General features: G+C 40.6%; 1 protein-coding gene across 7 annotated transcripts in view; it reads right to left on the reverse strand.

Moving 5' to 3' along the window:
- The window catches only part of ATF1 (activating transcription factor 1), a 63,197-nt gene extending 37,568 nt beyond the window's left edge, over positions 1–25,629 (reverse strand). For 2 of the 7 annotated variants that reach the window (XM_057557209.1, XM_057557206.1), the window contains exons 1-2: positions 25,383–25,629; positions 18,024–18,122 (exon numbers count right to left, since the gene is read on the reverse strand). In XM_057557209.1, coding sequence (XP_057413192.1) covers positions 18,024–18,116 — 93 coding nt within the window. In that variant the 5' untranslated portion in view covers positions 18,117–18,122; positions 25,383–25,629. Of the gene's footprint in view, positions 1–18,023; positions 18,123–25,049; positions 25,166–25,382 lie in introns of those variants that run through there. The other 5 variants (XR_009009770.1, XM_057557208.1, XM_057557210.1 and 2 more) reach the window with 5 other exon arrangements.
- Between the last annotated feature and the right edge of the window lie 1,236 nt (positions 25,630–26,865).

Genomic DNA, 26,865 nt, shown 5'->3' on the forward strand with positions numbered 1-26,865 from the left:
CATCTGGCAACACCTGCGGACATTTTGGGTTGTCACAATGGGGTGGGGTGGTTGGTACTGACATCTAGTGGGCAGAGGCCAGGGGTGCTGCTAAATATCCAACAATGCACAGCCCACCACGACAAAGAATTATCCAGCCCAAAATGCCTATAGTGCTGAGGTTTTTCTAAAGCAAATACTTAAAGTAAAAGAAAAGTAATCTCAAATGGAAGCTGAGACATGTAAGAAGGAATGAGGAGCAAAGAAATGATAAATACGTGGGAAAAAAAAATAATGATGAATACATAAAAGAATTATGAGGTTTTATGGCATTAAAAGAGAAAAAGATAAAATTAAATCCTAACAACGGTGACAAGTTAGAGGATAAATGGGAAATAAATGTTTTAAAGTTACTGGAATGTCTGAGAGGAAAGGTATTGATTAACTTTGGACTTTACTAAGTAGGCATGCTATAATTAGAATAATCACTAAAAGTAGTAGCTGAGTTTATGTACAGTCCAAATTGATACAAGTGATGGCAGGATGGAATGAGAAGAAATAACTCAAAAGAAGACAAGAAAGGAGAGATAAAGAAACATGGAACATGTGGATCAAAAAGTAAAAAATAAGATGGTAGGTCTAAATTTATATGTATCAGTAATTATGTCAACTGTACATGGACCAAAGCTCTGTTAAAAGTCTAGAAGACTACAATGGAATACTATTCAGCCATAAAAAAGAATAAAATCTTGCCATCTGTGACAACATGGATGATCTTGAGGGCATTATGCTAAGTGAAATAAGTCAGACACAGAAAGACAAACATCACATGATCTCATTTATATGTGGTATAAACAACAACAACAAGCTCACAGAGACTGGTGTCTGCCAAAGGCAGGGGGTGAGCAAAAAGCACAAACTTCCATTTATAAAAACATTTACTGTACTGCCTATTTGAAACTTGCTCAGCGTACATTTTAAAAGTCCTCATCAGAAGGAGAAAAGTTTTTCTAACTATGTATGGTGAGGGATGTTAACTGGACTTACTGTGGTGATCATTTCCCAATGTACACAAATATTAAATCATTATATTGTACACATGAAATTAATATATTATATGTTAATTATACTTGAAACAAACACAACAAAACAAAAACCACAATGAGATACTGCAACACATTCATCAGAATGGTTACAACTTAAAGAAACTCACAACACCAATTTTGGGTACTTACATGTATCAACAGTGTTCTCATATACCTCTGGTGGTGGTGTAAACTGGTGGAAGTTTATAAAATTGTTGGCAGTATCTACTACAACTGAACACTTGCATATCCTATGACCAATTCATGGGCAGCACAGACATGTACAAGTGTGTGCACTAAGCACAATTCACAATATCTAAAAACAAGGGAAAAAAGTCTAGGAAACTAGATCTTTTTTTTTTTTTAAATCTAGTTATATACTGTTAACAAGAGATACACCTAAAACATAACCTAAGGACACAGAAAGTTTGAAAATAAAAGCACAGGAAAAAAAGATGCCATTAAGATACTAAATTAAAGCCAAATTAGTATCAAATTAGACTCTAAAGTAAAAAGCATTTCTAGAAATAAAGACACAAAAGGGACAATTCTCCAGGAATATACAATTTTAAAATCTAGGGACTTCCCTGGTGGCACAGTGGTTAAGAATCCACCTGCCAATGCAGGGGACGCGGGTTCGAGCCCTGGTCCGGGAAGACCCCACATGCCGTGGAGCAACTAAGCCTGTGCGCTGCAACTACTGAAGCCCATGAGCCTAGAGCCTGTGCTCCACAACGAGAGAAGGCACCGTAATGAGAAGCCCACGCACCACAAGGAAGACTAGCCCCTGCGCGCCACAACTAGAGTAAGCCCGCACGCAGCAACAAAGACCCAACACAGCCAAAAAACAAACAAAACCAAACCCAGTAGAACTCTTTACAAATAAATACATAAAATAAAATCTGCATTCGTTTAATAACATAGCCTCATAGCACACTTTCAATCACACAGCATAAACTGAAGGACCACTAGGCGAAATCAGTCCACAATTATAATGGAAGATTAATACAATGCTCTCAAATTAGTCATAGAACAAAGAGACAAAAAGTGATAAAGACATAGAAGATTTAACAACATGACCAACAAAGCTGAACTAATAAATACACAGAACTCTGCATCTAAATACAGAATATACCTTATTTTCAAGAGCACACTAAACATTTTTAAAAATGTATCATAGGTTCTATGATAGCAAAGTTGTATTGCAAATTAGTTTCTAATTTATTAATTTTGTGACCAAAATCACACACATTCTATTATTTCATGGGAAGAGATATCAAGAAACCACAAAATTGCTTCTCAAGAAAAAAACAGGGAATTCCCTGGTGGTCCAGTGGTTAGGACTCGGTGTTTTCACTGCCAGGGCCTGGGTTCAATCCCTGGTGGGGGAACTAAGATCCTGCAAGCTGCATGGCGCAGCCAAAACAAAAAAAAGTGCTCAAAATTATATCATTACTTAGAAAAATGCACTTAGTATGAAAATTCTGAGATACAAACTTGGGTTTTTTTTGTTTTTTGTTTTGGCTGCACTGCGTGGCATGTGGGATCTTAGTTCCCCGACCAGGGATTGTACCCATGCCCCCTGCAGTGGAAGCACAGAGTCCTAACCACTGGACTGCCAGGGAATTCCCTGAAACTCAGTATTTTTTTTTAACGAATTTACCAAAGTTGGAGTCTTATTACCCTTAACGATAGAAACTTGCTGGTCATGTTGCCTCCAAATAGTTGTATGTGATATAATGTACCAAATTTTCTTCTAAGGTTTAATTGTTCTTCTTAGTCCTTTTACCACAAAAACCTCCTGCATCAACAGAGAATGCTACTGTGTGTACTCATATTTGCTTTGAAAAAGCTCATGTATACTCAAGACCTCTTGGGTTTCCAACATTCAGACATTTTCAGTGACCTCACTAAGTCTATCAACACATTACAATACTCTTTTGCTACTACGTACTATACTTCAGTTGTAGATTAGAACATTCACTCTATATTCTGTGGAACATTCATCTCTTACTACAGACTGTTAAGTGAGACCTCTCATGTTAAATCCCTCCATATATACTGATTAACTTAAAATTATGAACCTTTTGGTCTATTGGTTCAGTCATATTACTTTACGTAATTTGGGGCTGTAATCTAATAGTTGTAATAGGCCAAGTCCAGAGTATTATTAACACTAGGGCACAGTTATTATAATAACTGTGATGTATCTAATGTCTACTATAGGTAAAATTTTATTATAGCATGATATTTGTAAATTATATCTACTCTCACATCCCACTGAAGAAATTAGCTATTCCTTATAAATACATTTTCTCATACTTTCTCAAGCTAAGAGTCATTCCATTATAACAAAATATCTCATTTCACACTGTCTGCAAAATAAATGGATAGATGAAGAGAAAATCTAAGCTGTTCATAACTCTTAATCTGCTTTCAAAATGAAAGAATGCAAGTGAACCACTTTCTTACACCATATACAAAAATAAAAAAACAGATTAGACCTAAGTGCAAGATCTGAAACCATAAAACTCCTACAGGAAAAGAGGCAGTAAACTCTTTGACACTGGTCTTAGTAATATTGTTTTGGATCTGTCTCCTCAGGCACGGGCAACAAAAGCAAAAATAAATAAACAGTACTTCATCAAACTTAAATACTTTTGCACAGCGAAAGACAATATCATCAAAACAAAAAGGCCGGACTTCCCTGGTGCACAGTGGTTAAGAATCCACCTGCCAATGCAGGGGACATGGGTTCGAGTCCTGGTCCGGGAAGATCCCACATGCCATGGAGCAACTAAGCCTGTGCACCACAACTACTGAACCTGAGCTCTAAAGCCTGTGAGTCGGGGCTTCCCTGGTGGCACAGTGGTTAAGAATCCGCCTGCCAATGCAAGGGACACGGGTTCAAGCCCTGGCCTGGGAAGATCCCACATGCCACGGAGCAACTAAGCCCATGCACCACAACTACTGAGCCTGAGCTCTAGAGCCCGCAAGCCACAACTACTGAGCCCACGTGCCACAACTACTGAAGCCTGCGTGCCTAGAGCCCACGCTCTGCAACAAGAGAAGCCACGACAATGGGAAGCCCGCACACCGCAACGAAGAGTAGCCCCGGCTCACCGCAACTAGAGAAAGCCCGCGCACAGCAACGGAAACCCAACACAGCCAAAAATAAAAAATAAAATAAAATAAATAAAAAATTTAAAAAAAAAAAGCCTGTGAGTCACTACTGAGGCTGTGTGCCACAACTACTGAAGCCCGTGTGCCTAGAGCCTGTGCTCCACAACAGGAGAAGCCACTGCAATGCGAAGCCCACGCACCACAACGAAGAGTAGCCCCCCACTATCCACAACTAGAGAAATCCTGCATGCAGCAATGAAGACCCAGTGCAGCCAAAAATAAATAAATTAACTAAAAAAACAAAAGGCAACCTACTAAATGGGAGAAGATATTTGCAAATGATATATCCAATAAGGAGTTAATATCCAAAATACAGTAAGAACTCATACAACTCAATACCAAAAAACCCCCAAACAATCCAAATTTTAAAATAGGCAGAAGACCAGAATAGACATTTTTCCCAAAAAGACATACAGGATTGCCAACAGACACATGAAAAGATGCTCAATATCACTAATCATTAGGGAAATGCAAACCAAAACCACAATGAGATATCACCTCACATCTGTCAGAATGGCTATCATCAAAAAGACAACAAATAACAAGTGTTGGCAAGGATGTAAGGAAAGGGGAAACCCTCATGCACTGTTGCTGAGAATGTAAATTGGTACAAACACAATGGAAAGCAGTATGGAGGTTCCTCAAAAAATTAAAAATAGGACTACCATATGGCCCAGCAATTCCACTTCTGGGTATTTACCCAAAGAGAACAAAAACACTAGTTCAAAAAGAAATATGCACCCCTATGTTGATGGCAGCATTATTTACAACAGCCAAGATATGGAAGCAACCTAAGTGTCCTTCGATAGATGAATGGATAAAGAAGATGAGGTACGTATGTGTACACACACACACACACACACACACACACACACGCACTGGAATATTAGCCATAAAAAAGAATGAAATCTTGCCATTTGCAACAACATGGATGGATCTAGAGGGTATTATGCTAAGTGAAGTAAGTGAGACAGAGAAAAACAAATACTATATGATTTTACTTATATGTGGAATCTATAAAAACAAATAAAATGAACAAACAAAAGATACAGACTCATAGATAGAGGAGAACAAACAGGTTTGCCACAGGGAGGGGAATGAAAGGTTGGGCAAAATCGGTGAAGGGGATTCAAGAGGTACAAACTTCCAGTTATAAAATCATATGATCACACCAATTGATACAGAAAAAGCATCTGACAATCTAACATCATTTCATGGGAAAAACAAAAAAACAAAAAACCTCTCAGAAAACTAGGAATAGAAGGGAACTTCCTCAAACTCACAAAGAGCATCTATAAAAGACTTACAGCTAATGTCAGGTTTAATGATGAAACAATGAATGCTTTCCCTTTGAAACTGGGAACATAGAAAGGATGTCCATTTTCACCACTCTATTCAAGATAATTCTGGAAGTTCTAGCCAGTGCAATAAGGCAAGAAAAAGAAATAAAATGCATACAGATTGGAAAAGAAATAAAACCAACTCTATTTGTAGATGACACGACTATACATAGAAAATCCTAAGCAATATTAAAAACAAACAAAAAAACCCCAAATCATCCCTCCTAGAACTAATAAGTGAGTTCAGCAATGTTGCAAGGTACAAGATCAATAAACAAAAATCAACTGCATTTCTATGTCCTTACAACAAACAAGTGAAATCAAAATTAACACAATATCATCTACAACAGCTCCAAAGAAAATATGCAATATTATTTACAACTGCTCCAAAGAAAATGAAATACTTAGGTGTAAGTCTAACAAAACATGTATGGGATCTGTATGTTGAAAATGACAATATGCTATGGAAAGAAATCAAAGGAGATTGAATAACTGGAGAGATTTACTATATTCGAGGACTGGAAGAGTCAACAAGATGTCAGTTCTCCCCAAACTGATCTACAGGTTTGCAGACATAGACAAGCTTATTCCAAAATTTATATGGAAAGGAAAAAGACCTAAAATAGCCAAAACAATTTTGAAAAAGAAGAATAAAATGTGAGGAATCGTCTTCCTGATGTTAGGGCTTACTATAACATGGTAATCAAGACAGTGTGGCACTGACAGAGGGACAGACATATAGATCAATGGAACATAATAGAGAACTCAGAAATAGACAAATATGCCCAAATGATTTCTGACAAAGGTGCAAAAGCAATTCAGTGGAGGAGAGATACTCTTTTCAACAAATGGTGCTGTAGCAATTGTACATACATAACAAAACCCCTCAAATCTATACAAAAGTTACCTTAAAATGAATTGTGGACTTAAATGTAAAACATAAAACTTTAAAACTTTTAGGAAGAAACAGGGGAAAAAAAATCTTTGAAATTTAGCTCTAGGCAAAGAGCTCTTAGATAACATCAGCACAATCCATAAAAGGAAAAATTTATAAATTGGACCTAATCAAAATTTAAAACCTTTAGCTCTGTGAAAGACCCTATTAAGCAAATGAAAAAGAAAAATTATTCTTCTATTCCCCATACAATTCATACTGGAAACATCGAAATAAATTCACCTAGATTTCTAACTCTCTATAGAAGAATCTTTCTTTTCTAAAAAGTAAAATCAATATGACCAAGCACATCCAAAACATTAGACAGATAATCGCCAGGTAAGAAAGGATTACCAAAAACACTGGTGCACACACACACACACACACACACACACACACACACATTCTTAGCTTATCCCTGGACGAACCCTTGGGTTAAATTCTCATGTCAAAAATATGAATGGAATGAAAATCAATCTGTTTTAAAAGTGTTCTGGAGCCAAGCCTATTTGTTAATTTCTTAAATTATCCTCATTTATCATCATCCACTGCCTGGAGGCAACAAAGGACTGTGGTGATTATAAAGTCTGCAGTTGTAGTGGACACCATGATGTAACAGCCAGATCCCCTTTTCTCTGATAAAAGACTTATTCCCCAGCTGCTGGAAGACAGCTGCTGACAGTGTTCAGTTGTCAGCCCCCTTTGGAATTGCCCTGGCTGATGAGAGTCACTCTGCCTGAGGTCACACATACCCCTTCCCGGGTCAGTCAAGATCCAATGCCTGGTGCATGCAGGAATATAAAGGCCTGGCTGGTCCCTTACCCCAATTCTGAAGAGCTATCTCAGCTTCAAATCTCCCTATAGGGTCAGTTGAGGTCTTCATTGAGACTGAATCAAAGTCCAATTTTTCCCTCTGTTCAATCCTGCTTCCTCTATTCCTTTCTTTCCCTTCCACAGGTGGTAATCCCAAGAGGACCTCCTAATAAACCTCCTGCATGCTAATGTCCATCGCATTGTCTGCTTCTCAGGAAACCCAAGCTGTGAGAGAAGTCAAACTGCTGGAATTCAAATCACGTCTCTAGCCTTACTAGTTGTGTGACCTCTAAAATGAGGATTAGAAAAGCACAGTAAGTTGGTAAGAGGTTTGAAGGCATTCAAAAATGTAAAATGCTTACAATACACTTGGCACACAGTGGATACTCAATAAATGTAACCTATTACTATCAACATTGCTTTCCCCATTCACACATAGTTAAAGTACACAAATTTCTCTACAGTATGAGAATTACTGAAAGTTAGGAGCTGGAAAAGACTTTACAGATCACCAAGTCCGATGCCTTTATTTCCAGATGCTGAACATCAAGTCTAAGCAAGTTAAGTGGGGACTTCCCTGGTGGCACAGTGGTTAAGAATCCGCCTGCCAATGCAGGGGACACGGGTTCGATCCCTGGTCTGAGAAGATCCCACATGCCTCGGAGCAACTAAGCCCGTGCGTCACAACTACTGAGCCTGTGCTCTAGAGCCTACGAGCCGCAACTACTGAGCCCGCGTGCCACAACTACTGAAGCCCACACACCTAGAGCCCATGTTCTGCAACAAGAGAAGCCACTGTAATAAGAAGCCTGTGCACCGCAAGGAAGAGTAGCCCCCGCTCGCCGCAACTCTAGAGAAAAGCCTGTGTGCAGCAACGAAGACCCAACGCAGCCAAAAATAAATAAAATGAATTTTTTTAAAAAAAGTGATTTAATAAATAAGTTAAGTGACTTAGTCAATGTTCCAGAGTCACTAAGTGACAAAACCAGGATTCAGACCAGGTCTTAAGCAAGGCTGCCTCTCAATCTATATATACTTTGTAATTAAATGAAATTCATCAAGTACTGAGTCCCTCTCCTTCACCTTCTTGCCATAATTGAACCTCTGCTCTCCTCTGGAGAACACTGCCTCTCTCCTGCACTCATACCATGAGCCTACAGACAGAGTGGGTATTTCCTTTGCTCTTCATTGCTACTTCCAGGCCACTGTCCCAAGTTCTACCTGAAAACTCCCAACTTTGAGGCTCAGAGCAGTAGACTGTCCTTGTGGCAGTCATGTCCCCTCATTTCTTTAAGACTTTAGCCCCAGGATCACTCTATTCTCTCCAATACTATTCCTGATATAATTTGTGGTGATTTCAGTATGCAACATCCAGTATCCTTCCATGCCTGGGCCAGTTTTTGATTCCTCTCCTCCAAAGCCCTGTCTTCTACCCTTCTCGGCCACCCACTCCCATTGTCATACCCTACAGGGTTTCTAAACAGGCATTTGGGGCAGGACAATTCTCCCACGTGCAGGAATATCCTGCTCAATGAAAAACATTTAGCATCTCTAAACTGCCCACTAAATGCCAGTGGCAACCCCCATCCCTACCCCCCTACATATCTCTAGACATCTCAGTGGGGAAGCAGTACCACTCCAGTTGAGAACTACTTACCCAAACCTTAGCATTACCAATAAACATACCCCCCTATAATCTCAAATTCAAGTCTCCCTCTCTCTGAGTACCACCTACTTCCAACTCACTACCTCTACTATTTGGACTCTCAACAATTCTTGGACTCCACAGGAACTTATAATCCATCGAGTCTACTATCTTTTCCCTGCTCTTGACCCCATCAAGTCCCCACTCCTTCCTTATACAGCTTAAATTTCATGGTCCAGCATTATTATCACTGTATCACATAACCTTCAATGTCCTTGTCTTTTTTTGCTTCACTGTAGTCTCTGGACTAAACAGCAACCTGTTAACTCACATACTCTATGCCTGTAACCTGTATGCAAGTACCTGAATCTGACTGGAGAAAGACACACAACTGAACTTAATGGTCACACTTTAAGTTCATGATCAGTAACCTCAAGTGGACTGGTTTTTTTTTGTTTTGTTTTGTTTTTAATTTTTTATACCTTGGTATTTTCCCATATTTTGTTTTTAATTATTTATTTATTTATTTTTGGCTGTGTTGGGTCTTCGTTTCTGTGCGAGGGCTTTCTCTAGTTGCGGCAAGCGGGGGCCACTCTTCATCGCCGTGCGCGGGCCTCTCACTCTCGCGGCCTCTCTTGTTGCGGAGCACAGGCTCCAGACGCGCAGGCTCAGTAACTGTGGCTCACGGACCTAGTTGTTCCGCGGCATGTGGGATCTTCCCGGACCAGGGCTCGAACCCGTGTCCCCTGCATTGGCAGGCAGACTCTCAACCACTGCACCACCACGGAAGCCCTCAAGTGGACTGTTAATGCTCTCCAACAATCCTACTATATATCCCTAGTCCACGTACGTTCTCAAAACATTTTATCTGACCGAAAAACAAAGAAGTTATCAAAAGAAAACTTTCAGAGTACCTCATCCCCAATCTACCTACCTAACCTGTATTTGCTTGCTTTCTTATTATGGATGAGGTACCTATGCTCATGTAAAATAAATTTTTCCACTTGCAGACTAATGCTCATCCCCGCCCTTCCTGAAGGACATCATCCCAGATTGTCCTTTCTATATGTCCTGTGTCATCAAATACTATTGCATCACTCCCACTGGTATATAGACAGGCTGTTAATTCCTCCCATCATAAAAAGTAATAATAAAAATAAAACTTCCATGACTTATAAAACCCCCTCCAGCAACTTCATTTTGTAGATCCCTTTGCAGCAAAACTCCTCTCTACTCATTTTCTCCCCTCTTTTTCCCATGTTCTCTTAGATCTAATTAGATTTTTATCCCCACTTCGACTGAAAACAGTTCTTGTCAAGGTTGTCAACGAACTCCATATTGCCAAATACAGTCAACTCTTGTTATTTGTGGTTATGTTCTATAAAGCTGCCATGTACACTGAATTAGCAAATGCTGAACCATTGTTCCTAGGGGAAATACAGGGTTAGGTTGCTGCAAGCCTCTGGGCACAATATTTTCATCAACTGGTCAATATATAACATTGTCTTAAGTGTGTTTCTGTTTAAAGACACCTTATTTAATACAGGCATACCTTGTTTTATTGCACTTCACTTTATTGTGCTTTGCAGATATTGCATTTTTTACAAATTGAAGGTCTGTGGCAACCTTGCATAGAGCAAGTCTCATTGAAGGCACAAAAAGTTAGCACTTTTTAGGAATAAAGTTTTTCTTTTTCCCTTGGCCGCATGGCTTGTGGGATCTTAGTTCCCTGACCAGGGATTGAACCCAGGCCCTCAGCAGCGAAAGCTGGACCACCAGGGAATTCCAGCAATAAAGTATTTTCTAATTAAAGTATGTACATTGTTTAGACAGAATGCTATGGCACATTCTAATAGACTACAATATAGTATAAACATAACTTTTTTTTTTTTAAACATCTTTATTGAAGTATAATTGCCTTACAATGGTGTGTTAGCTTCTGCTTTATAACAAAGTGAATCAGTTATACATATACAATATGTTCCCATTTCTCTTCCCTCTTGCATCTCCCTCATAACTTTTTTATGTAGTGGAAAACAAAAAAATTGTGTGACTTGTTTTATTGCAATATTAGCTTTATTTTGGTAGTCTGGAATATAGTACTGTTAATTCATTAACATTGAACTTATGGTCAACAGCACTACAAGTCACACCTGAATGAAACTTATCTAACACATGTATTTTCTACATAAGGTACATCATAGCCTTCTTGCACTTAACACTTAAGCACTATGCTTAGAGGCCATTTTAAACAGCAACATCACCAACAAAAAGCACAATAATGTGAAAAACATGGCACTAACTAGACCACAAAAAGGAGAATTGTTTATAGTATGAGACCTAAAATTGTAAGACAGGGTATTGCATTGTTCAACCTCAACTGAGAAAGTGACTCAAATTTTTCACTACTCCACACATGTCCACTAATGACCACACGAGTGTGTACAGATTTTGGGGTTACAAATGAATTTTATCAAGTAGGTGAATTTGCAAATACAGAATCCTTGAGGGACTTCCCTGGCGGTCCAGTGGTTAAGACTGCACATTTCCACTGCAGGGGGTGCAGGTTTGATCCCTGGTCAGGGAACTAGGATCCTGCATGCCACAAGGTGCGGCCAAAAAAAAAAAAAAAAAATCCTTGAATAATGAAGATCGACTATATAATAGTTACTGTTACTCCTCATTTGACCTACCAGCAGCATCTTACATAGTTGACCATCCCGTCGTTCCTAATTTCCATGATCCCGATTTCTCTTGATTTTCTTTTTACTGCTTTGGCCATCCCTCTTCAATCTCCCCAAACTCCAAATGTTGGAAAGTCCCAGAGTCAAATCCATTGACCTCATCTCTGACTACACTCACCCCCAGTAATGTCATGTAGTCCCATGACTTTAATTACACTTATGTTAAATACTTAGATATTGTGCCACAGCTCTCAGATGCTCTGTTCTGTTTTTCTCCCCACTTTTTTTTCTTTTTTCAGTTTGGATAATTTTTGTTGGCCTATCTTCAAGTTCACTGATTCTTTCCTCAGCTGTGTTAAGTCTACTAATAAGCCCAAAAACATAATTCATCAATGTTGCAATTTTTATTTCTAGCATTTCCATTTGACTCTTTCATACAGTTTCTATTCCTCTGCTGAAATTTACCTCCCATTCATACATGTTGTCCACTTTTTCCACTACAGCCTTTAATATATTATTATTATTTTAAATTCACTATCTGATACTTCTAACAACTGAGTCATCCTGAGTCTACTGATCATTTTTACTTTTGACAGTGGGTGATTATTTCCTTGCTTTTTTGTATGTGCTCCATAATTTTTGCCTGAATGATGGACATCATGTGTAAGATAGTAGAGACTGAGGAAACAGTATTCATGCCTAAAAATGGCATGGTAGTTCTTCTTCACTACTTCTTCTACTAGGCTTTTAGTGCAGGCAGTGGCTGGGGGAGGGATGAGTCAATCTATTCAGGAATTGAGCAGAGTTTGGGTTTTGTTATGATTACCTTAAGTACACTACCAGCTCTAAATTCCTCTAGTGTGACCTTCTGCTTAGGGTGGGGCCTGGTTTGCCAGAGGGTTTTTCTCAGTGATCTTGCTCCACCCTCAGCTTTAGGCTTTCTCTGTGCACTTGACCCAGAATGTCTCTCCATACTCTTAGCTCTCCCCAGGGATAGACTGCTATTGCTTTACTTGCTGGAGGGGCTGAGGGGAGACAGAGAAGTTGCTCTGTTATCCTGGCCTAGTCTCAGTCTCAGGGGGTAGGGCTTTCTCCCAGTAGTAGGAAAACTAACGGTCTGAACCCAGGAAAGTTTTCTGCCCTTCCCTCAGGGTTTATGGATTTTCTTTTTCTTTTCACTTGTCCCACCCACACTGGAAAATGGGGTTTATTCCCTTCCCCCAGTGGCTTAAAGTTATTTTCCACAGGGAAGAAGGGTCCAGGCAGGCCTGTACCACCTTGAGAGGCTTTCTCTTGTCTCCCTTGCTTCCCCTAATCTTTCTCATGAGCAGCTCTTGGAGGTCCCTGGAGTGGGTGTTACCTACCCTGTGTCTGCAGCTCCCAAGGGTTCTATATTCTCATACTAGCCTACACTTAGACTTTAGCAATTCAATAAAAATTTAGCTAAATTCTTCTCTTTTTCTGACCATTTTTAATTTCTTTAATGTTGTATCTATTTTATTTATTTTTATTTTTGGCTGCATTGGGTCTTTGTTGCTGCCCACAGACTTTCTCTAGTTGCGGTGAGCGGGGGGCTACTCTTCATTGCGGTGCTCAGGCTTCTCATCATGGTGGCTTCTCTTGTTGTGGAACATGGGCTCTAGGCGCGCGGGATTCAGTAGTTGTGGCTCTCGGGCTCTAGAGCGCAGGCTCAGTAGTTGTGGCACACAGGCTTAGGTGCTCCACAGCATGTGGGATCTTCCCGGACCAGGGCTCGAACCCATGTCCCCTGCATTGGCAGGTGGATTCTTAACCACTGTGCCACCAGCGAAGCCCCAATTTAGCTAAATTCTTTTTTTTTTTTTTTAATATATCTTGGAGATATCCTATGTCAATACGTGTAGTGCTGCCTTATTTTTTTTTTTAATTTTTATTTATTTATTTATTTATGGCTGTGTTGGGTCTCCGTTTCTGTGCGAGGGCCTTCTCCAGTTGCGGCAAGCGGGGGTCAGTCTTCATCACGGTGTGCGGGCCTCTCATCACCGCGGCCTCTCTTGCTGCGGAGCACAGGCTCCAGACGCGCAGGCTCAGTAGCTGTGGCTCATGGGCCCAGCCGCTCCGCGGCATGTGGGATCCTCCCAGACCAGGGCCCGAACCCATGTCCCCTGCACTGGCAGGCAGACTCCCAACCACTGCGCCACCGGGGAAGCCCTAGCTAAATTCTTATTTCCCTCTGTATGACAGCCCTGCCTTCTTCCTGTGCTCTGCTACTGCTACGGGTGAGCCATGCCCACATGCCACTACTAATGTGTCGAAAGAAGTTATGATTTTTGTATATTATAGCTTACTCTTGTTTTACAGTGGGAGCAATATGCTTCCCAGCTTTCTACATCCTAAATGGAAGCCAGAAATCACCCAATGAGTTTAAATACCACCTATATATCTAGAATGCCTAAATTTACATTTCCAGTCTGGACCTCTCCCCTGGACTCCAGACCATATATATCCAACTACCTATTGGACAAATCTACTGGTATGGTTTGGCAGACAAATTCTAAGGTGGCCCCTATGGTCCCCACCTTCTGGTGTTCATGCCTTTGTGTAATCCTCTCCCCTTGAGTGTGGGAGGGATCTGTGGCTTGCTTCTAACCAACAGAATAAGGCAAAGATGATGGGACGTCATCACTGTGATTATGTCACATTTTATGGCTAAGGAATGGGATATCATTCCCTTGATTATGTTATATTATATAAGGCTTTGTCTTGTCAGCAGACTCACTCTCACTCTCCTGCTGAACTTAAAGTAGCAGGCTGCCATGTTGTGAACTACTTATTGGAGAGGGCCAGGTGGCAGCGAATTGCAGGCGACCTCTAAGAGCCGAGGGTGGCCTCCGGCTAAAAAAATTAAAGTTCTCGGTCCTACAGCTGCAATAAAATGAATTCTGCCAACAACCTGAGTGAGCTTAGAAGTGAATTCTTCTCCATTCTAGTCTCCAGATAAGAAGCCAGCCCTAGCCAACATCTTGATTGCAGCTTGTGAAACTCTGAAGCACAGAACGCAACTAAGACAGAAATTTTAGGATAATAAATGTGTGTTGTATTGTTTTAAGCCACTAAATTTGTGGTAATTTGTTTTGCAGCAAAGAAAACTAATAAATAGTATCATAAATTTAACATGCCCAAAAGCTAAATTCCTGATTGCCAACATCTCCCCAAAAAGAAAAAAAAAAAAGCACCAATGTTGTCCATCTCAGTAAACAGCAACTCCATTCTTACTGTTATTCAAGTCAAAAACTGTAGAGTCAATCTTGACTCCTTTTTCCCTCTAAACCCATATCCAATCCAAAAGCAAACACTGGGGGACTTCCTTGGTGGTGCAGTGGATAAGACTCTGTGCTCCCAATGCAGGGGACACAGGCTCGATCCCTGGTCAGGGAACTAGATCATCCCACATGCATGCTGCAACTAAGAGTTCGCATGCCACAACTAAGGAACCCACCTGCCGCAACTAAGACCTGGTGAAACCAAATAAATTAAAAAAAAAAAATTTTTTTTTTTAAAAAGCAAACACTGTTGGCTTCACAACCAAATCATATCCAGAATCTAACTTTATCTCACCACCACCACTAATACCACCTTGGTCCAAGCCACTATTGTCTCATGCACAATCAATGTAACAGCCTCCTAACTGGTTTTCCTACTTCCACTCCACAAAGCAGCCAGAGTAATCCTATTAAAATATCAAAGGGCTTTCTCTGTAAAATATCAGTCAAATCACGTTTTTACTCAAAAACCACTCCCAAGGTTCCTTATCTCACCCAGATTAAAAGCCAGAAATCTTACAGTGGCATACAATGCCTACATTATCTGGCACTCTCCCCTGCCATCCCAAACCTCTCTGCCTCATCTTGTATCCCTCTCCCCTCACTCATCCCTCTCCTACCACACTGGCTGCCCTGCTGTTCCTTAACCATGCCAAGCACATATCAGTCTCAGAGTTTACAGCTGTTGGTCCATATAATTGAAGAGGTATTTCCACAGATACGACTTCTCAGACCACCTTATATAAAAAGGCAAGTCCCCATCCCCATCAACAACCCCCTATTCCTCCTACCCTGCTTTATCAGCCTCCACAGCACATATTACGAACTGATACGTTTTATTCTCCCCAACACTAGAATGTATGTTCCATGAGAGCTGAAACTTTTGTTCACTGTTATATCCCCACCTTATACTGAATGACTGAATAAATATTACTGTTATTAGATACTTTTTCCTTATAGAAGTTAGAGTCTAATAAAGCAGTCAAGCCACAAGAATTTGGATAGCAAGTCAGTGACATTATTTTTAAAAATCACTATAAAAGTATTTACCACCTAGAAATGTACTTATTCTATCTCTGTAAATATGCTTCTGAGGAAACCTGGAAAACATTGACATCTAACCAAAATAACTGAAATCTGTAAGTAAGCCAACTGAATTAAAACATTTCTGTGAAGGGCCCTATTAACAGAAGGTAAATGAAAGACTCTATCATTGTTTTTCCAGTACCATCTGGGGAAGATATCATTATTCTTCACAGATATAGCCAAATAACAGAGAAGTATACATCAAGCTTGAAGGATTAATCCTTTAGTTGCTTGGTTCTCAAACTTTTTCATCTCAAGACCCTTTTATACTCTTAAAAATTATTAAGGACCCCAAAGAAATTTCATTTATGTCAGTTTCTAATCTAATACTTACATTTAAAATTTAAACAGAAATTTTAAAACTATTTAACAGTTCATTTAAAAACAGCAACTAGAGAAAAGCCCGCATGCAGCAACAAAGACCCAACACAGCCAAAAATAAAATAAAAAAATTTATAAAAAAATAAAAAAATAAAAACAACAATCATAAATCCATTACATGTTAACATAAATGATATAATTTCACTAATATGACTAAATATCCCCCCCCAAATTCGTGAGAGAAATGACACTGTTTTACATTTCTGCAAATCTCCTTAATGTTTGAGTTAATAGAAAACAGCTGAATTCTCTTATGTGCTTTTACATTAAATATTTGCCATATGTTGTTTTGTTGAGGTACATGAGGAAAGTCTGGCCTCACTCAGGTATGTAGTCAGAAAAGGGAGGGTTGTTTTAATTGTTTTTTCAGATAACTGTGGATATTCTCCTTTGAAACCACATTAAAACTTGACAGGTTGTAGTTTCTTATAGGTTGTCTGCAATGTATAATTTGAACTCTGTGTATTCTGTTAACATTAAAATCCATTGGTGTATCTTGCATTCTGAATGGATCTTATACCATGCATGATTTTGTAACACAATTTTGTAACGAAAAAGTTGGTAGCTACTGGGAAGCTGTCAAGTTCACAATGGTGAATACAAGTTACCCAAAATTTTAATTTTTACTTGAAAGTTCAAATCCTGTCACTGGCAATACAGTTTCAGTTGTTTTCCCTGAAGTGGGTCAGGTGCATGGATCAGACAATTTGAAATTTTAAAAATATCATCAGTTCTGCAATATGCATGTCTGTCAATTTAAATTCTCTAATGAATATGCCTATTTTCCAGTTCAGCAAAAATATTTCCTTTATATCCACAATACATCTGTTGAATTGAAGATGGTTTGCCTCCTGAAACTATTAGTCTCTATTTCAAGTCAGCCCAAAGGGCCAAATAATTTTTCATTTTTCTTATGCAGCAACAAAATTAGTCTGAAAAAAAATCTAAAAAATCAGGTACCGGGGCTTCCCTGGTGGCGCAGTGGTTGAGAATCTGCCTGCTAATGCAGGGGACACGGGTTCGAGCCCTGGTCTGGGAAGATCCCACGTGCCGCGGAGCAGCTGGGCCCGTGAGCCACAATTGCTGAGCCTGCGCGTCTGGAGCCTGTGCCCCGCGACGGGAGGGGCCGCGATGGAGAAAGGCCCGCGCACCGCGATGAAGGGCGGTCCCCGCACCGCGATGAAGAGTGGCCCCCGCTTGCCGCAACTGGAGAAAGCCCTCGCACGAACCGAAGACCCAACACAGCCAAAAATAAATAAATAAATAAATAAATAAATAAGAAAATCCTTTAAAAAAAAAAAAAATCAGGTACCGCATAAAATGAACTCTACCTCCCCAAGTTCTGAGAAGTATATACATGTTAAAACGCTAAATATGCTTTGTATAACAGAAAATAAAACTGAATGATCTTGACAAGATATTTAAATCAGATATTCCTTCCTTCCATACATTTCAACATTTTACAGGGTTTTTTTTCTCTTTTGCTTGGTTCTTTTTTTGAACGTTAGTAATTGGTGATCTGAAACAACACATTAATCTGCATAACAAATATTCCTAACTGGCTCAATGTTTTGGCTGGTTCCTGCCTTACCTGTTGAGGAATATGAGAAATATGAGCTCCCTGAACTGTTGAACCAGACTGAGGTGCTGTCTCTGAAGCGTTATTCTTGTGAGAATCTTCCATAATCAACTGTAAGGGGAAAAAAAAACAGTTAAAAGATGCTTTCTAACTTCATTTTCAAAAAATCTTAAGACATTTCTTTTCTTAACATGCATACTTTTTAAGAGGAACAAGACAGGCTTTTCTACACTAAGGGCTGAGCTCAATTTATCCAGACTCATGTTTTCACACCTTTGCTCTGGGTGTGTAGTGACCTATGATAAGACCTTTTAAAATGGCAAATAAAAAGTGCTACAGAATATGGATAGTATACTCTATAGTTGTTTAAAAATTGGTAACTTGAGCTTCCCTGGTGGCGCAGTGGTTGAGAATCTGCCTGCCAATGCAGGGCACACGGGTTCGAGCCCTGGTCTGGGAAGATCCCACATGCCGCAGAGCAGCTGGGCCCGTGAGTCACAATTACTGAGCCTGCGTGTCTGAAGCCTGTGCTCCGCAACAAGAGAGGCCGTGATAGTGACAGGCCCGTGCACCGCGATGAAGAGTGGCCCCCGCTTGCCACAACTAGAGAAAGCCCTCGCACAGAAACGAAGACCCAACACAGCCATAAATAAATAAATAAAACAAATACTTAAAAAAAAAAAAAATTGGTAACTTGGTTACCTCCATGGAAGAGAATTGGTAGCTATGGTACAGAGAGAGAAAAGAGATTTTCCTTGCATATTCCTTTAAATTTTTTGAATTTTGATCCACATGAACATGTTTAAATTTAATAAATGGTATACATAAGATAGTCTTCTGTGCAGGAACACAAGCATTCTTTTTTTTTTCTTTAAATTAAAAAAAAATTTTTTTTTTTTTAATTTATTTTTGGCTTTCTTGGGTCTTCGTTGCTGCGTGCGGGCTTTCTCTAGTTGCAGCAAGCGGGTGCTACTCTTCATTGCAGCGTGCGAGCTTCTCATTGTGGTGGCTTCTCTTGTTGCGGAGCACAGGCTCTAGAGCGCAGGCTCAGTAGTTGTGGCATATGGGCTCAGCAGTTGTGGCTCACGGGCTCTAGAGCGCAGGCTCAGTAGTTGTGGTGCACGGGCTTAGCTGCTCCACGGCATGTGGGATCTTCCCGGAGCAGGGCTTGAACCTGTGTCCCCTGCATTGGCAGGCGGATTCTTAACCACCACGGAAGCCCAAGCATTCTTTTCTACAGTCTACAGAACAGTTTCTTTTCTTTTCTCTTTTTGGCCGTGCAACATGTGGGATCTTAGTTCCCGACCAGGGATTGAACCTGTGCCCCCTGCAGGGGAAGTGCAGACTCTTAACCACTGGACTGCCAGGGAAGTCCCCTAGGGAACAGTTTCTAATTGCATACATAGTTTAATATAGAGAACTTATTGAGCAAAGGTTGAACAGAATAAATAAATAAATGAAACCGTAACTAAGGAGTTTCTAAAGATCTAGATGATCTAGATAATCAATTGCAGGACATGTAGGCTAGGTAAGAATGAGAATAAATGGGTTATGAGAAATGGAATATGTCAAATAGGAGAACTACTTAGAAAGAGACTGGTAAAAGATTTGGGTAGAATTTAAGATTTTTCTAATTATGTGAAAAGACATAAAAAGAGAGAGGGCCGGCCAGCAAACAAATGAAAAGATGCTCAATTAGGGAAATGCAAATCAAAACTACATTAAGATACCATCTCACACCCATTAGGATGGCTAATATTTTTTTTAAAAAAACAAAAAATAAGTGTTAGCAACAATGTGGAGAAACTGTGCACTGTGGTTGGGAGTGTAGAATGGTGCGGTCGCTATGGAGAACAATATGGTGGTAACCCAAAAAATTAAACATAGAATTACTATATGACCCAGCAATCCCATTTTGGGTGTATATCCAAAAGAACTGAAAGCAGGGTCTTACAGAGATATTCGTACACCTATGTGCATAGGAGAATTATTAACAATAGCCAAAAGGTGGAAGCAACTCAAATATTCATCAGTGGATGAACGAATAAACAAAATGTGATATACATATACAATGGTATATTATTCAGCTTTAAAAAGAAAGGAAAGGAAATCATGACACATGCTACAACATGAATGAACTCTGTGGACGTATGTTAGGTGAAATAAACCAGTCACAAAAAGACAAATTCTGAATGCTTTCACTTATTTAAGGTACTTTAAGGTACTTTCACTTATGTAAGTCAAACCGATAGAAACAAAGTAGAATGGTGGTTAATAGGGACTGGAGGGAGGGGGAGACGGGTAGTTGTTGTTTAATGGGTATGAAAACGTTCTGTATAGTGGGGTACAATAATGTAATGTACTTAACACTACTGAATTGTATACTTCAAAATGGTTATGGGGCTTCCCTGGTGGCGCAGTGGTTGAGAGTCTGCCTGCCAATGCAGGGCACACGGGTTCGAGCCCTGGTCTGGGAAGATCCCACATGCCACGGAGCAACTAGGCCCGTGAGCCACAACTACTGAGCCTGCGCGTCTGGAGCATGTGCTCCGCAACAAGAGAGGCCGCGATAGTGAGAGGCCCGCGCACCGCGATGAAGAGTGGCCCCCGCTCGCTGCAACTGGAGAAAGCCCTCGCACAGAAACGAAGACCCAACACAGCCATAAATAAAATAAATAAATAAATTTATAAAAAAAAAAAAATGGTTATGATAGTAAATTTTATTTTATGTGTATTTTACCACAATTCAAAGAATTTTGAGAGAGAGAGAGAGAGAGAGGGGGCAACTAGGTACTTGGCCCTTAGCATCATTAATTTAATAATTGTGACGTTTAAGCCTGCATATTCTTTCTTCTCTTTTTTTTTCCCCCTTTTGGACAGCAGAAAATAAATTCATTCTTAACTCTGGATTGATGCTACTGTTTTTAGCCATTGAGAAAAGGTATAAAATCACCTCAAACATAAAGTGTTTCTAATGCTTTTCCCTCTAAATATGTCATTAGCCTTTTTTTCTAACATGGAAAATATACAACAGAAAGAAAAAGGATGATAAAAACTTAATTACAATATCGTCTAATTTCTTTTCAGTCTTCTCTTTCCACAACTTTTAAAAAAGCATAAACATACTGTACGTACAATTTTGTATCCTGTTTTCATTTATCACAAATATTTTCTAGGTTTCAAATAGAAACATATTTAAATGCTACATAATATTCCATCCAGTGAATGTACATAATTCACATTTTTTTACCAAACAAAACAATACTGAGATTAATATGTTTAGTATATAAAGCTTTTTCTGTAATTAAAATTATTTCCATAGGATATATTCTAAAAATGAGAATTACTTGGTTAAGGAGTATGAATATTTAAGGTTTTCTGAACGAATTATAGTCCACCAGAAGCACATGAGAAAGCAATGGGGATTTTTTTTTTTTTTTTTAAGAATTCAGGGTTTGTTTTTTTTTAAGTCTTTATTGAATTTGTTACAGTATTGCTTCTGTTTTATGTTTTGGTTTTTTGGCTCCGAGGCATGTGGGATCTTAGGTCCCTGACCAGGGATCGAACCTGCACCCCTTGCATTGGAAGGTGAAGTCTTAACCGCTGGACCGCCAGGGAAGTCTCGTGAATTTTTTAGTCATGACTAACCTGATAGATGGAAAATGGTACATTGTTTTACATTTCTTTAATTCTTCATTAGTTATGTGAGCTCTCTGTTCGTATTATTTGTCCATCCATCTATCAGATCTTAGTGTTTTCCTTATTACCTTTATTATTTCTTCATATAAATTTTATTTCTTTCATTTTGATACAAATGTTTCCAGTATGACGTAACTATGATTATTTTAAAACTTTAAATTTTGACAAGTTCATCTAGTGTTTCCCTTGTTGTTTCTTGAACTGCTTTTAAGCTATATACAGTCCCTTCTTTAGGAAGAGTGCAGTGATTTTTAATCTACACTAAGAGAAGTGTAATCCCAAAGACTAAACATACAGACAGCATCAAAGATGGAATTTTATACTTCCTACATACTATCGCTACTGAAAATGCCTTTTTAAACACTCCATTTCAGAAGACATAAGAATATAGAGCAGAGAGGAAAAAAAAAAAAGATGTAGTGCTACAGCACTGAAAGAAACTATAAAAGATTTTATAATACCTTGTTAAATTACTGAAAATGATACTTTTCTGTTTCACTGTGACTCACTGATTTTCCCCCATAAGAATATTATTAAGAAATCTTATATCTAATGGAAACTAACATCATCAACAAAACATCAGACATTTCATAGTAAAAGCCACTACAGTCAGCAAATAACACTTTGGACAATTACTGCAACTATATTTCCTACAGAAAAGAAGACAGCCTATTTTCTATGATTTTTTTAAAGAGGAATTAACCAATCAGGTTTTTTTCCAAAATGAAAGCAGCCTTATACCTTCGGCTCATTATTAACAATACATACATATTTTTTTAGTGATGCTATAAGAATGTAACCTTTATTTGCTTACTTTTTTAAGCTATTATTCCTAAAATTAAGGTTAAGATTAACAATCTGTTAAAACCTTGCTCAACACAGAATTTTATGCATACATTTTCTGTAAAAATAAAGTAAGCCCCAGGCAGCAGATGGAAGCTTAACATGAAACAATCCCAAGTTGGGCAGAATCACAAGTGGGCAGTGAAACACAGCTTCAAAAGTACCATCAATGGGGGAGTTCCCTGGCAGTCCAGTGGTTAGGACTCGGTGCTTTCACCGCCGTGGCCCCAGGGTTCAATCCCTGTTCGGGGAACTAAGATCCCGCAAGCCATGCAGCGTGGCAAAAAAAAAAAAAGAATCGAACTGGATTTCAAATGAATAAAATAAGCAGACTGAAAGAAGAAAAAAAAAGTACCATCAATGGGAATGAATTTGGGGAGCTAAATCACGATCCTGCTGACATATGAAGAATGTTAAAGTAAAGGCATGGCACTTTTAAGAAAGCTTGTTAAGAAAGGAACATATGCTAGGCACTAAACTAAGAGCTCTTTATATATCATCACCTGTATTCCTTATTATTATTTTTTTGGATTCCCTATTTTAGAGATGTGTAAATTGAGGCTCAAAGAAATTGCCATTTCTGTAGATCTAACAGTAAGATGTGAATGCAAGATCTGAAGCCAGAACTGTTTTAAGCCAAAATCCATGTTCTTTCATTCCACACTGCCCCTCTTCCAAGAATACCTTCACATCCCCAACTTGTCCACCTGGCAAACTCCTCATTGTCAAGTTTCATCCCAAGCATTATGTTCCCAACTGCTCTAGGTCCTTCCTTCCTTAATGCTTGTTCCACTGTGCCTTGCAGATATTTCTAATGAGGTTACTTAACATTCTGAACTGTGTTTATAGGCATGTCTGTTTTCCCCAGTCTTAAGGTGCCTAAGAACAGGGCCTCTATCTTGTGAATGTATGCTCTGTGCCCAGCAGAGACTGTCACGTATGCAGTAAAATAGTAAACATCAACAAACATAGTATAGTTTTCTCATCTGATGAATGAAGAGGGTCTTAAGTTTCTCCACCTATAGATGATGTAGAAGCCTGCGGGCAAGAAGTCTCTTGCTCAACATTTCCACAACTCAACTCACAATCTCCCCTCAAAATTGCTATTAGTCATACTGAATTTGTTTCAGATCTTCAAATTTGCCTGCACTGCTTTCTCTCACCTTCAGGCTTTCCTGTATGCTACTCTGCCAGAAACACTATTCCTCTTCAAGCGGCCTATTCCTATGAGTTATACTTCAGGCAAACTTTCATGACTCCTTTAGACTGGTCTAGAAGCTTTGGCTGTATCCCCACAGCACATGCTTCCCCCACCTTTCATGGCACTTATTATCACAGTATAATAATGGCCTGTTTTCTGTCTCCCTACCAGAATGCAAGCTCTAGGGAGTCAAAGACCACATCCTGTTCCCAATATAATACCTTGTACTTACTACTGCTGAATAAATCAATGTGTTTAGTTGGGTTTACCTACTTAAAACTGATAGAAATAATGGTTAACAAAATATCTTCAGACAATTACTCCAACCTAGCTTTAGAAACAGGGAAATTCAGGCACAAGACAACACCCTACTTGAAAGCTGAAAATTCATTAGTATAAATAAATGGGATGACATGTGGGAAAAAAAAGCATTTTTTGAAGGTACTACCACCTACTGGTGATACAGTAGTACTGCACAGATGTAGCACAGACGAAGCCGAACCTTAAAGGACAACTGCAAATAACAGACCTAACATACTCGTCTTTAGCAACACAGTAGTGATTCTAATTGAGACACCGAGTAAACTGCATTTTATAAAGTCTATAGGAAAAACAGCATTTTAATAAAACTGCATATTTCTGTTGGTAATGAAATTTTCAGGATAAAACGCATTTTGCGAACATAAGCAAACAGTGTACAAACTCTTACCACAAACGAGGCCAGTTTGACAGATGCTTGCCAAATCTATGCTGAATAAGCCTCAGAAACGTAAAGGCTCCCAATGACTATTTTAGCCCATTACGCCTCAAAAGCTGACAAAACAACTAGTGATTAACATCTACAATAACTGTGAAGGGATCAAGCGGGACGCTCCACGGCGTAGTTGACGCTATGAAATACCATGCTTAGTTTTGTGATACAGGAGAAAATCAAAGAGAACGTTTGCTCGGTTTGATCGTCTGTCCGGAGGTAAACAGACGAGCTCTGTCACTCCACATTCCCCTTCCTCGCCTGTCGGCTGCACCTTTCCGTGAATGTTTAGGGTATGTGTGATTATTCTACCGTCTGTCTCCCCACTCGACTGGAAGCTCCCAGAGGATAAGGACTGGCTCTGCCCACACAGAGAGCGTCCCGGGCCCCGCACCGCGAGGGCGCCCGGCGCGCTCTGTGGGGTCCCGGGCGGAGATAACCGGTCTCGGGCCGCGCTCGGCGGAAGACGCGCGGAAGCCAAGGCCACGCCGCCCTCCCCGCGGCTCCCGCCCCAACCCCGAGACCTTCGACGGAGGGCGCTCGCCTTGGGCCGCAGAGGGGCGGCTTCAGAGGCGAAAGCCACCCTGCGGCAGGAGGTCTTCGGTTTAATTTTCATTGGGGGGGCAGCAGGCGAGAGGGAGGAAGTAAGAGACCACCGACTGAAGGGGCGCCGGGGGCCAAAGCAGGAGAACCGGAACCGCGGGCAGCCCCTCCCCCTTCCGCCGCGCGCCCTCCGCGCCCCTCCCCCACCTTGGCGGCCCCGCGCGACCCCCACCAGGCGCGCTACCCGGCTTGGCGTCCCCGCCGGCGCCGCGCCCCCGCGCCCTCCCCTTGCCCGGGGATAGGGGAGCCCGTCCCACCCCCGCCCCCCGCTTACCTGTGGCTGCCGCCTCGCCGCTGTCCGGGGCGGGAACTTCCACTCCCCCCTCCCAGGTGGATCCGAATTCACTACCCACTTCCCCACCCCCTCACTTGGCGGGGACGTGCCTCTTTCTCAGGGGTCAGGCGGGGCAGGGAGAATCAGTGTCACGTAACAGCTAACTGTCCTAGGCTACCGTTTCCTCGGCAGTCAGGGCCGCCACTGGCGGCATGATCTACACCAGGCCGGGGGCGGGGGAGGGAAGGGGGGCAAAACTGAGTAACTAAGCGTGGGGGGTGAGGTTAGGGCCGTCCCTCCTTGCGGGCCGCCGTGCTACGTCATCGCGTTGCGCACGTGACGCGCCGCCATCTTGTGCCGGGCCACTCCGGGGTGGCGAGTTAGTGTTGCGGAGGTGTTATTCTGGCGAGAGTGGGGCGTGACACTTACCTGCGGTTCCTTTTTGCTTCAGGAGCTCTGTCCCCACTGTTCCCACACGTGTTTTCGGAGGCCAGCAACTGCTCGGGGTGTCAGGAGACCGCTCGGCGTGGGGCAGTTTTCTTCGGTTGGGGCGTTGCGCTCAGCCCCTGTTTGCTGTGGCCTAGAGGTGTCGTCCTCCCCGGCCTTGACCCACGCCTGACCTGCCCGCCTCTTGTAGACAGAGTGACTTGAAGCTTGAAGGCTTGTCCTCAGCTTTTCTTACCACCCAGACTAATGTTAATCCCGGAAAACTGCGTTAAGAGTTGTATCTTTCATCACACATGAAAGGATTAAAAGCCACACCCACAAGGTGCTCGTAGGGTTAGTGTGTTAGTGGGACTTACTGTGTCACGCTGAAGCACAGATTTACCCCACCTTTTAAACTAGAAAAAAGTTACGTACGATCGAGTGTCGTAAAATAAAATCACACCGTCATTTTGATATATTACAGAAACTTTAAAAAATATTTTTTAATGTGTGTCTCCCTTTCTGGAGAAGGGATTATGCATTATTCTGAATTTTTTTTCTTTATTCATTTCCTTGCAAAATCTTCTTTGATGGTTTTCTAGTGATAATAAACAACAAATGATAAACCTTTCAGTTTGCTCTTGATAGAAAGTTCCAGAATTCTTCTGAAAGTTTACTAGTTTCAGATCTCCAAGTAAGAAACTGACTGGATAGAGCCCTTCCTGGTTTGACCTTTAGGGCCAGATAATGTGATTTAAAGCTCAAGAGTTACTCTGTGCCAGACTGTCCTAAGAACTCACTAATGTTTATCCATTGTCATTCACTGACTACCTATTAAAACCTACAATAGGTAACTGCCCTTACTTTACACTTTTGATTAGGCAAATCACCCAGCCTCTCTAAGTGTCTCTTCTTATCAAAGTTGGGAAAAGTGTAATACTCATCCCATGTCCCAACATTATTTAAAGAATCAAAATGTTATATATCATAGGAAAGCAAAGTGCCTTATAAAAAGGTAAGGAGTGGAGAAGAGATTCTCAGACATCGGCCTTTCACG

The sequence above is a fragment of the Balaenoptera acutorostrata genome, chromosome 11 (assembly GCF_949987535.1).
Source record: "Balaenoptera acutorostrata chromosome 11, mBalAcu1.1, whole genome shotgun sequence".
Lineage (NCBI taxonomy): Eukaryota > Metazoa > Chordata > Mammalia > Artiodactyla > Balaenopteridae > Balaenoptera > Balaenoptera acutorostrata.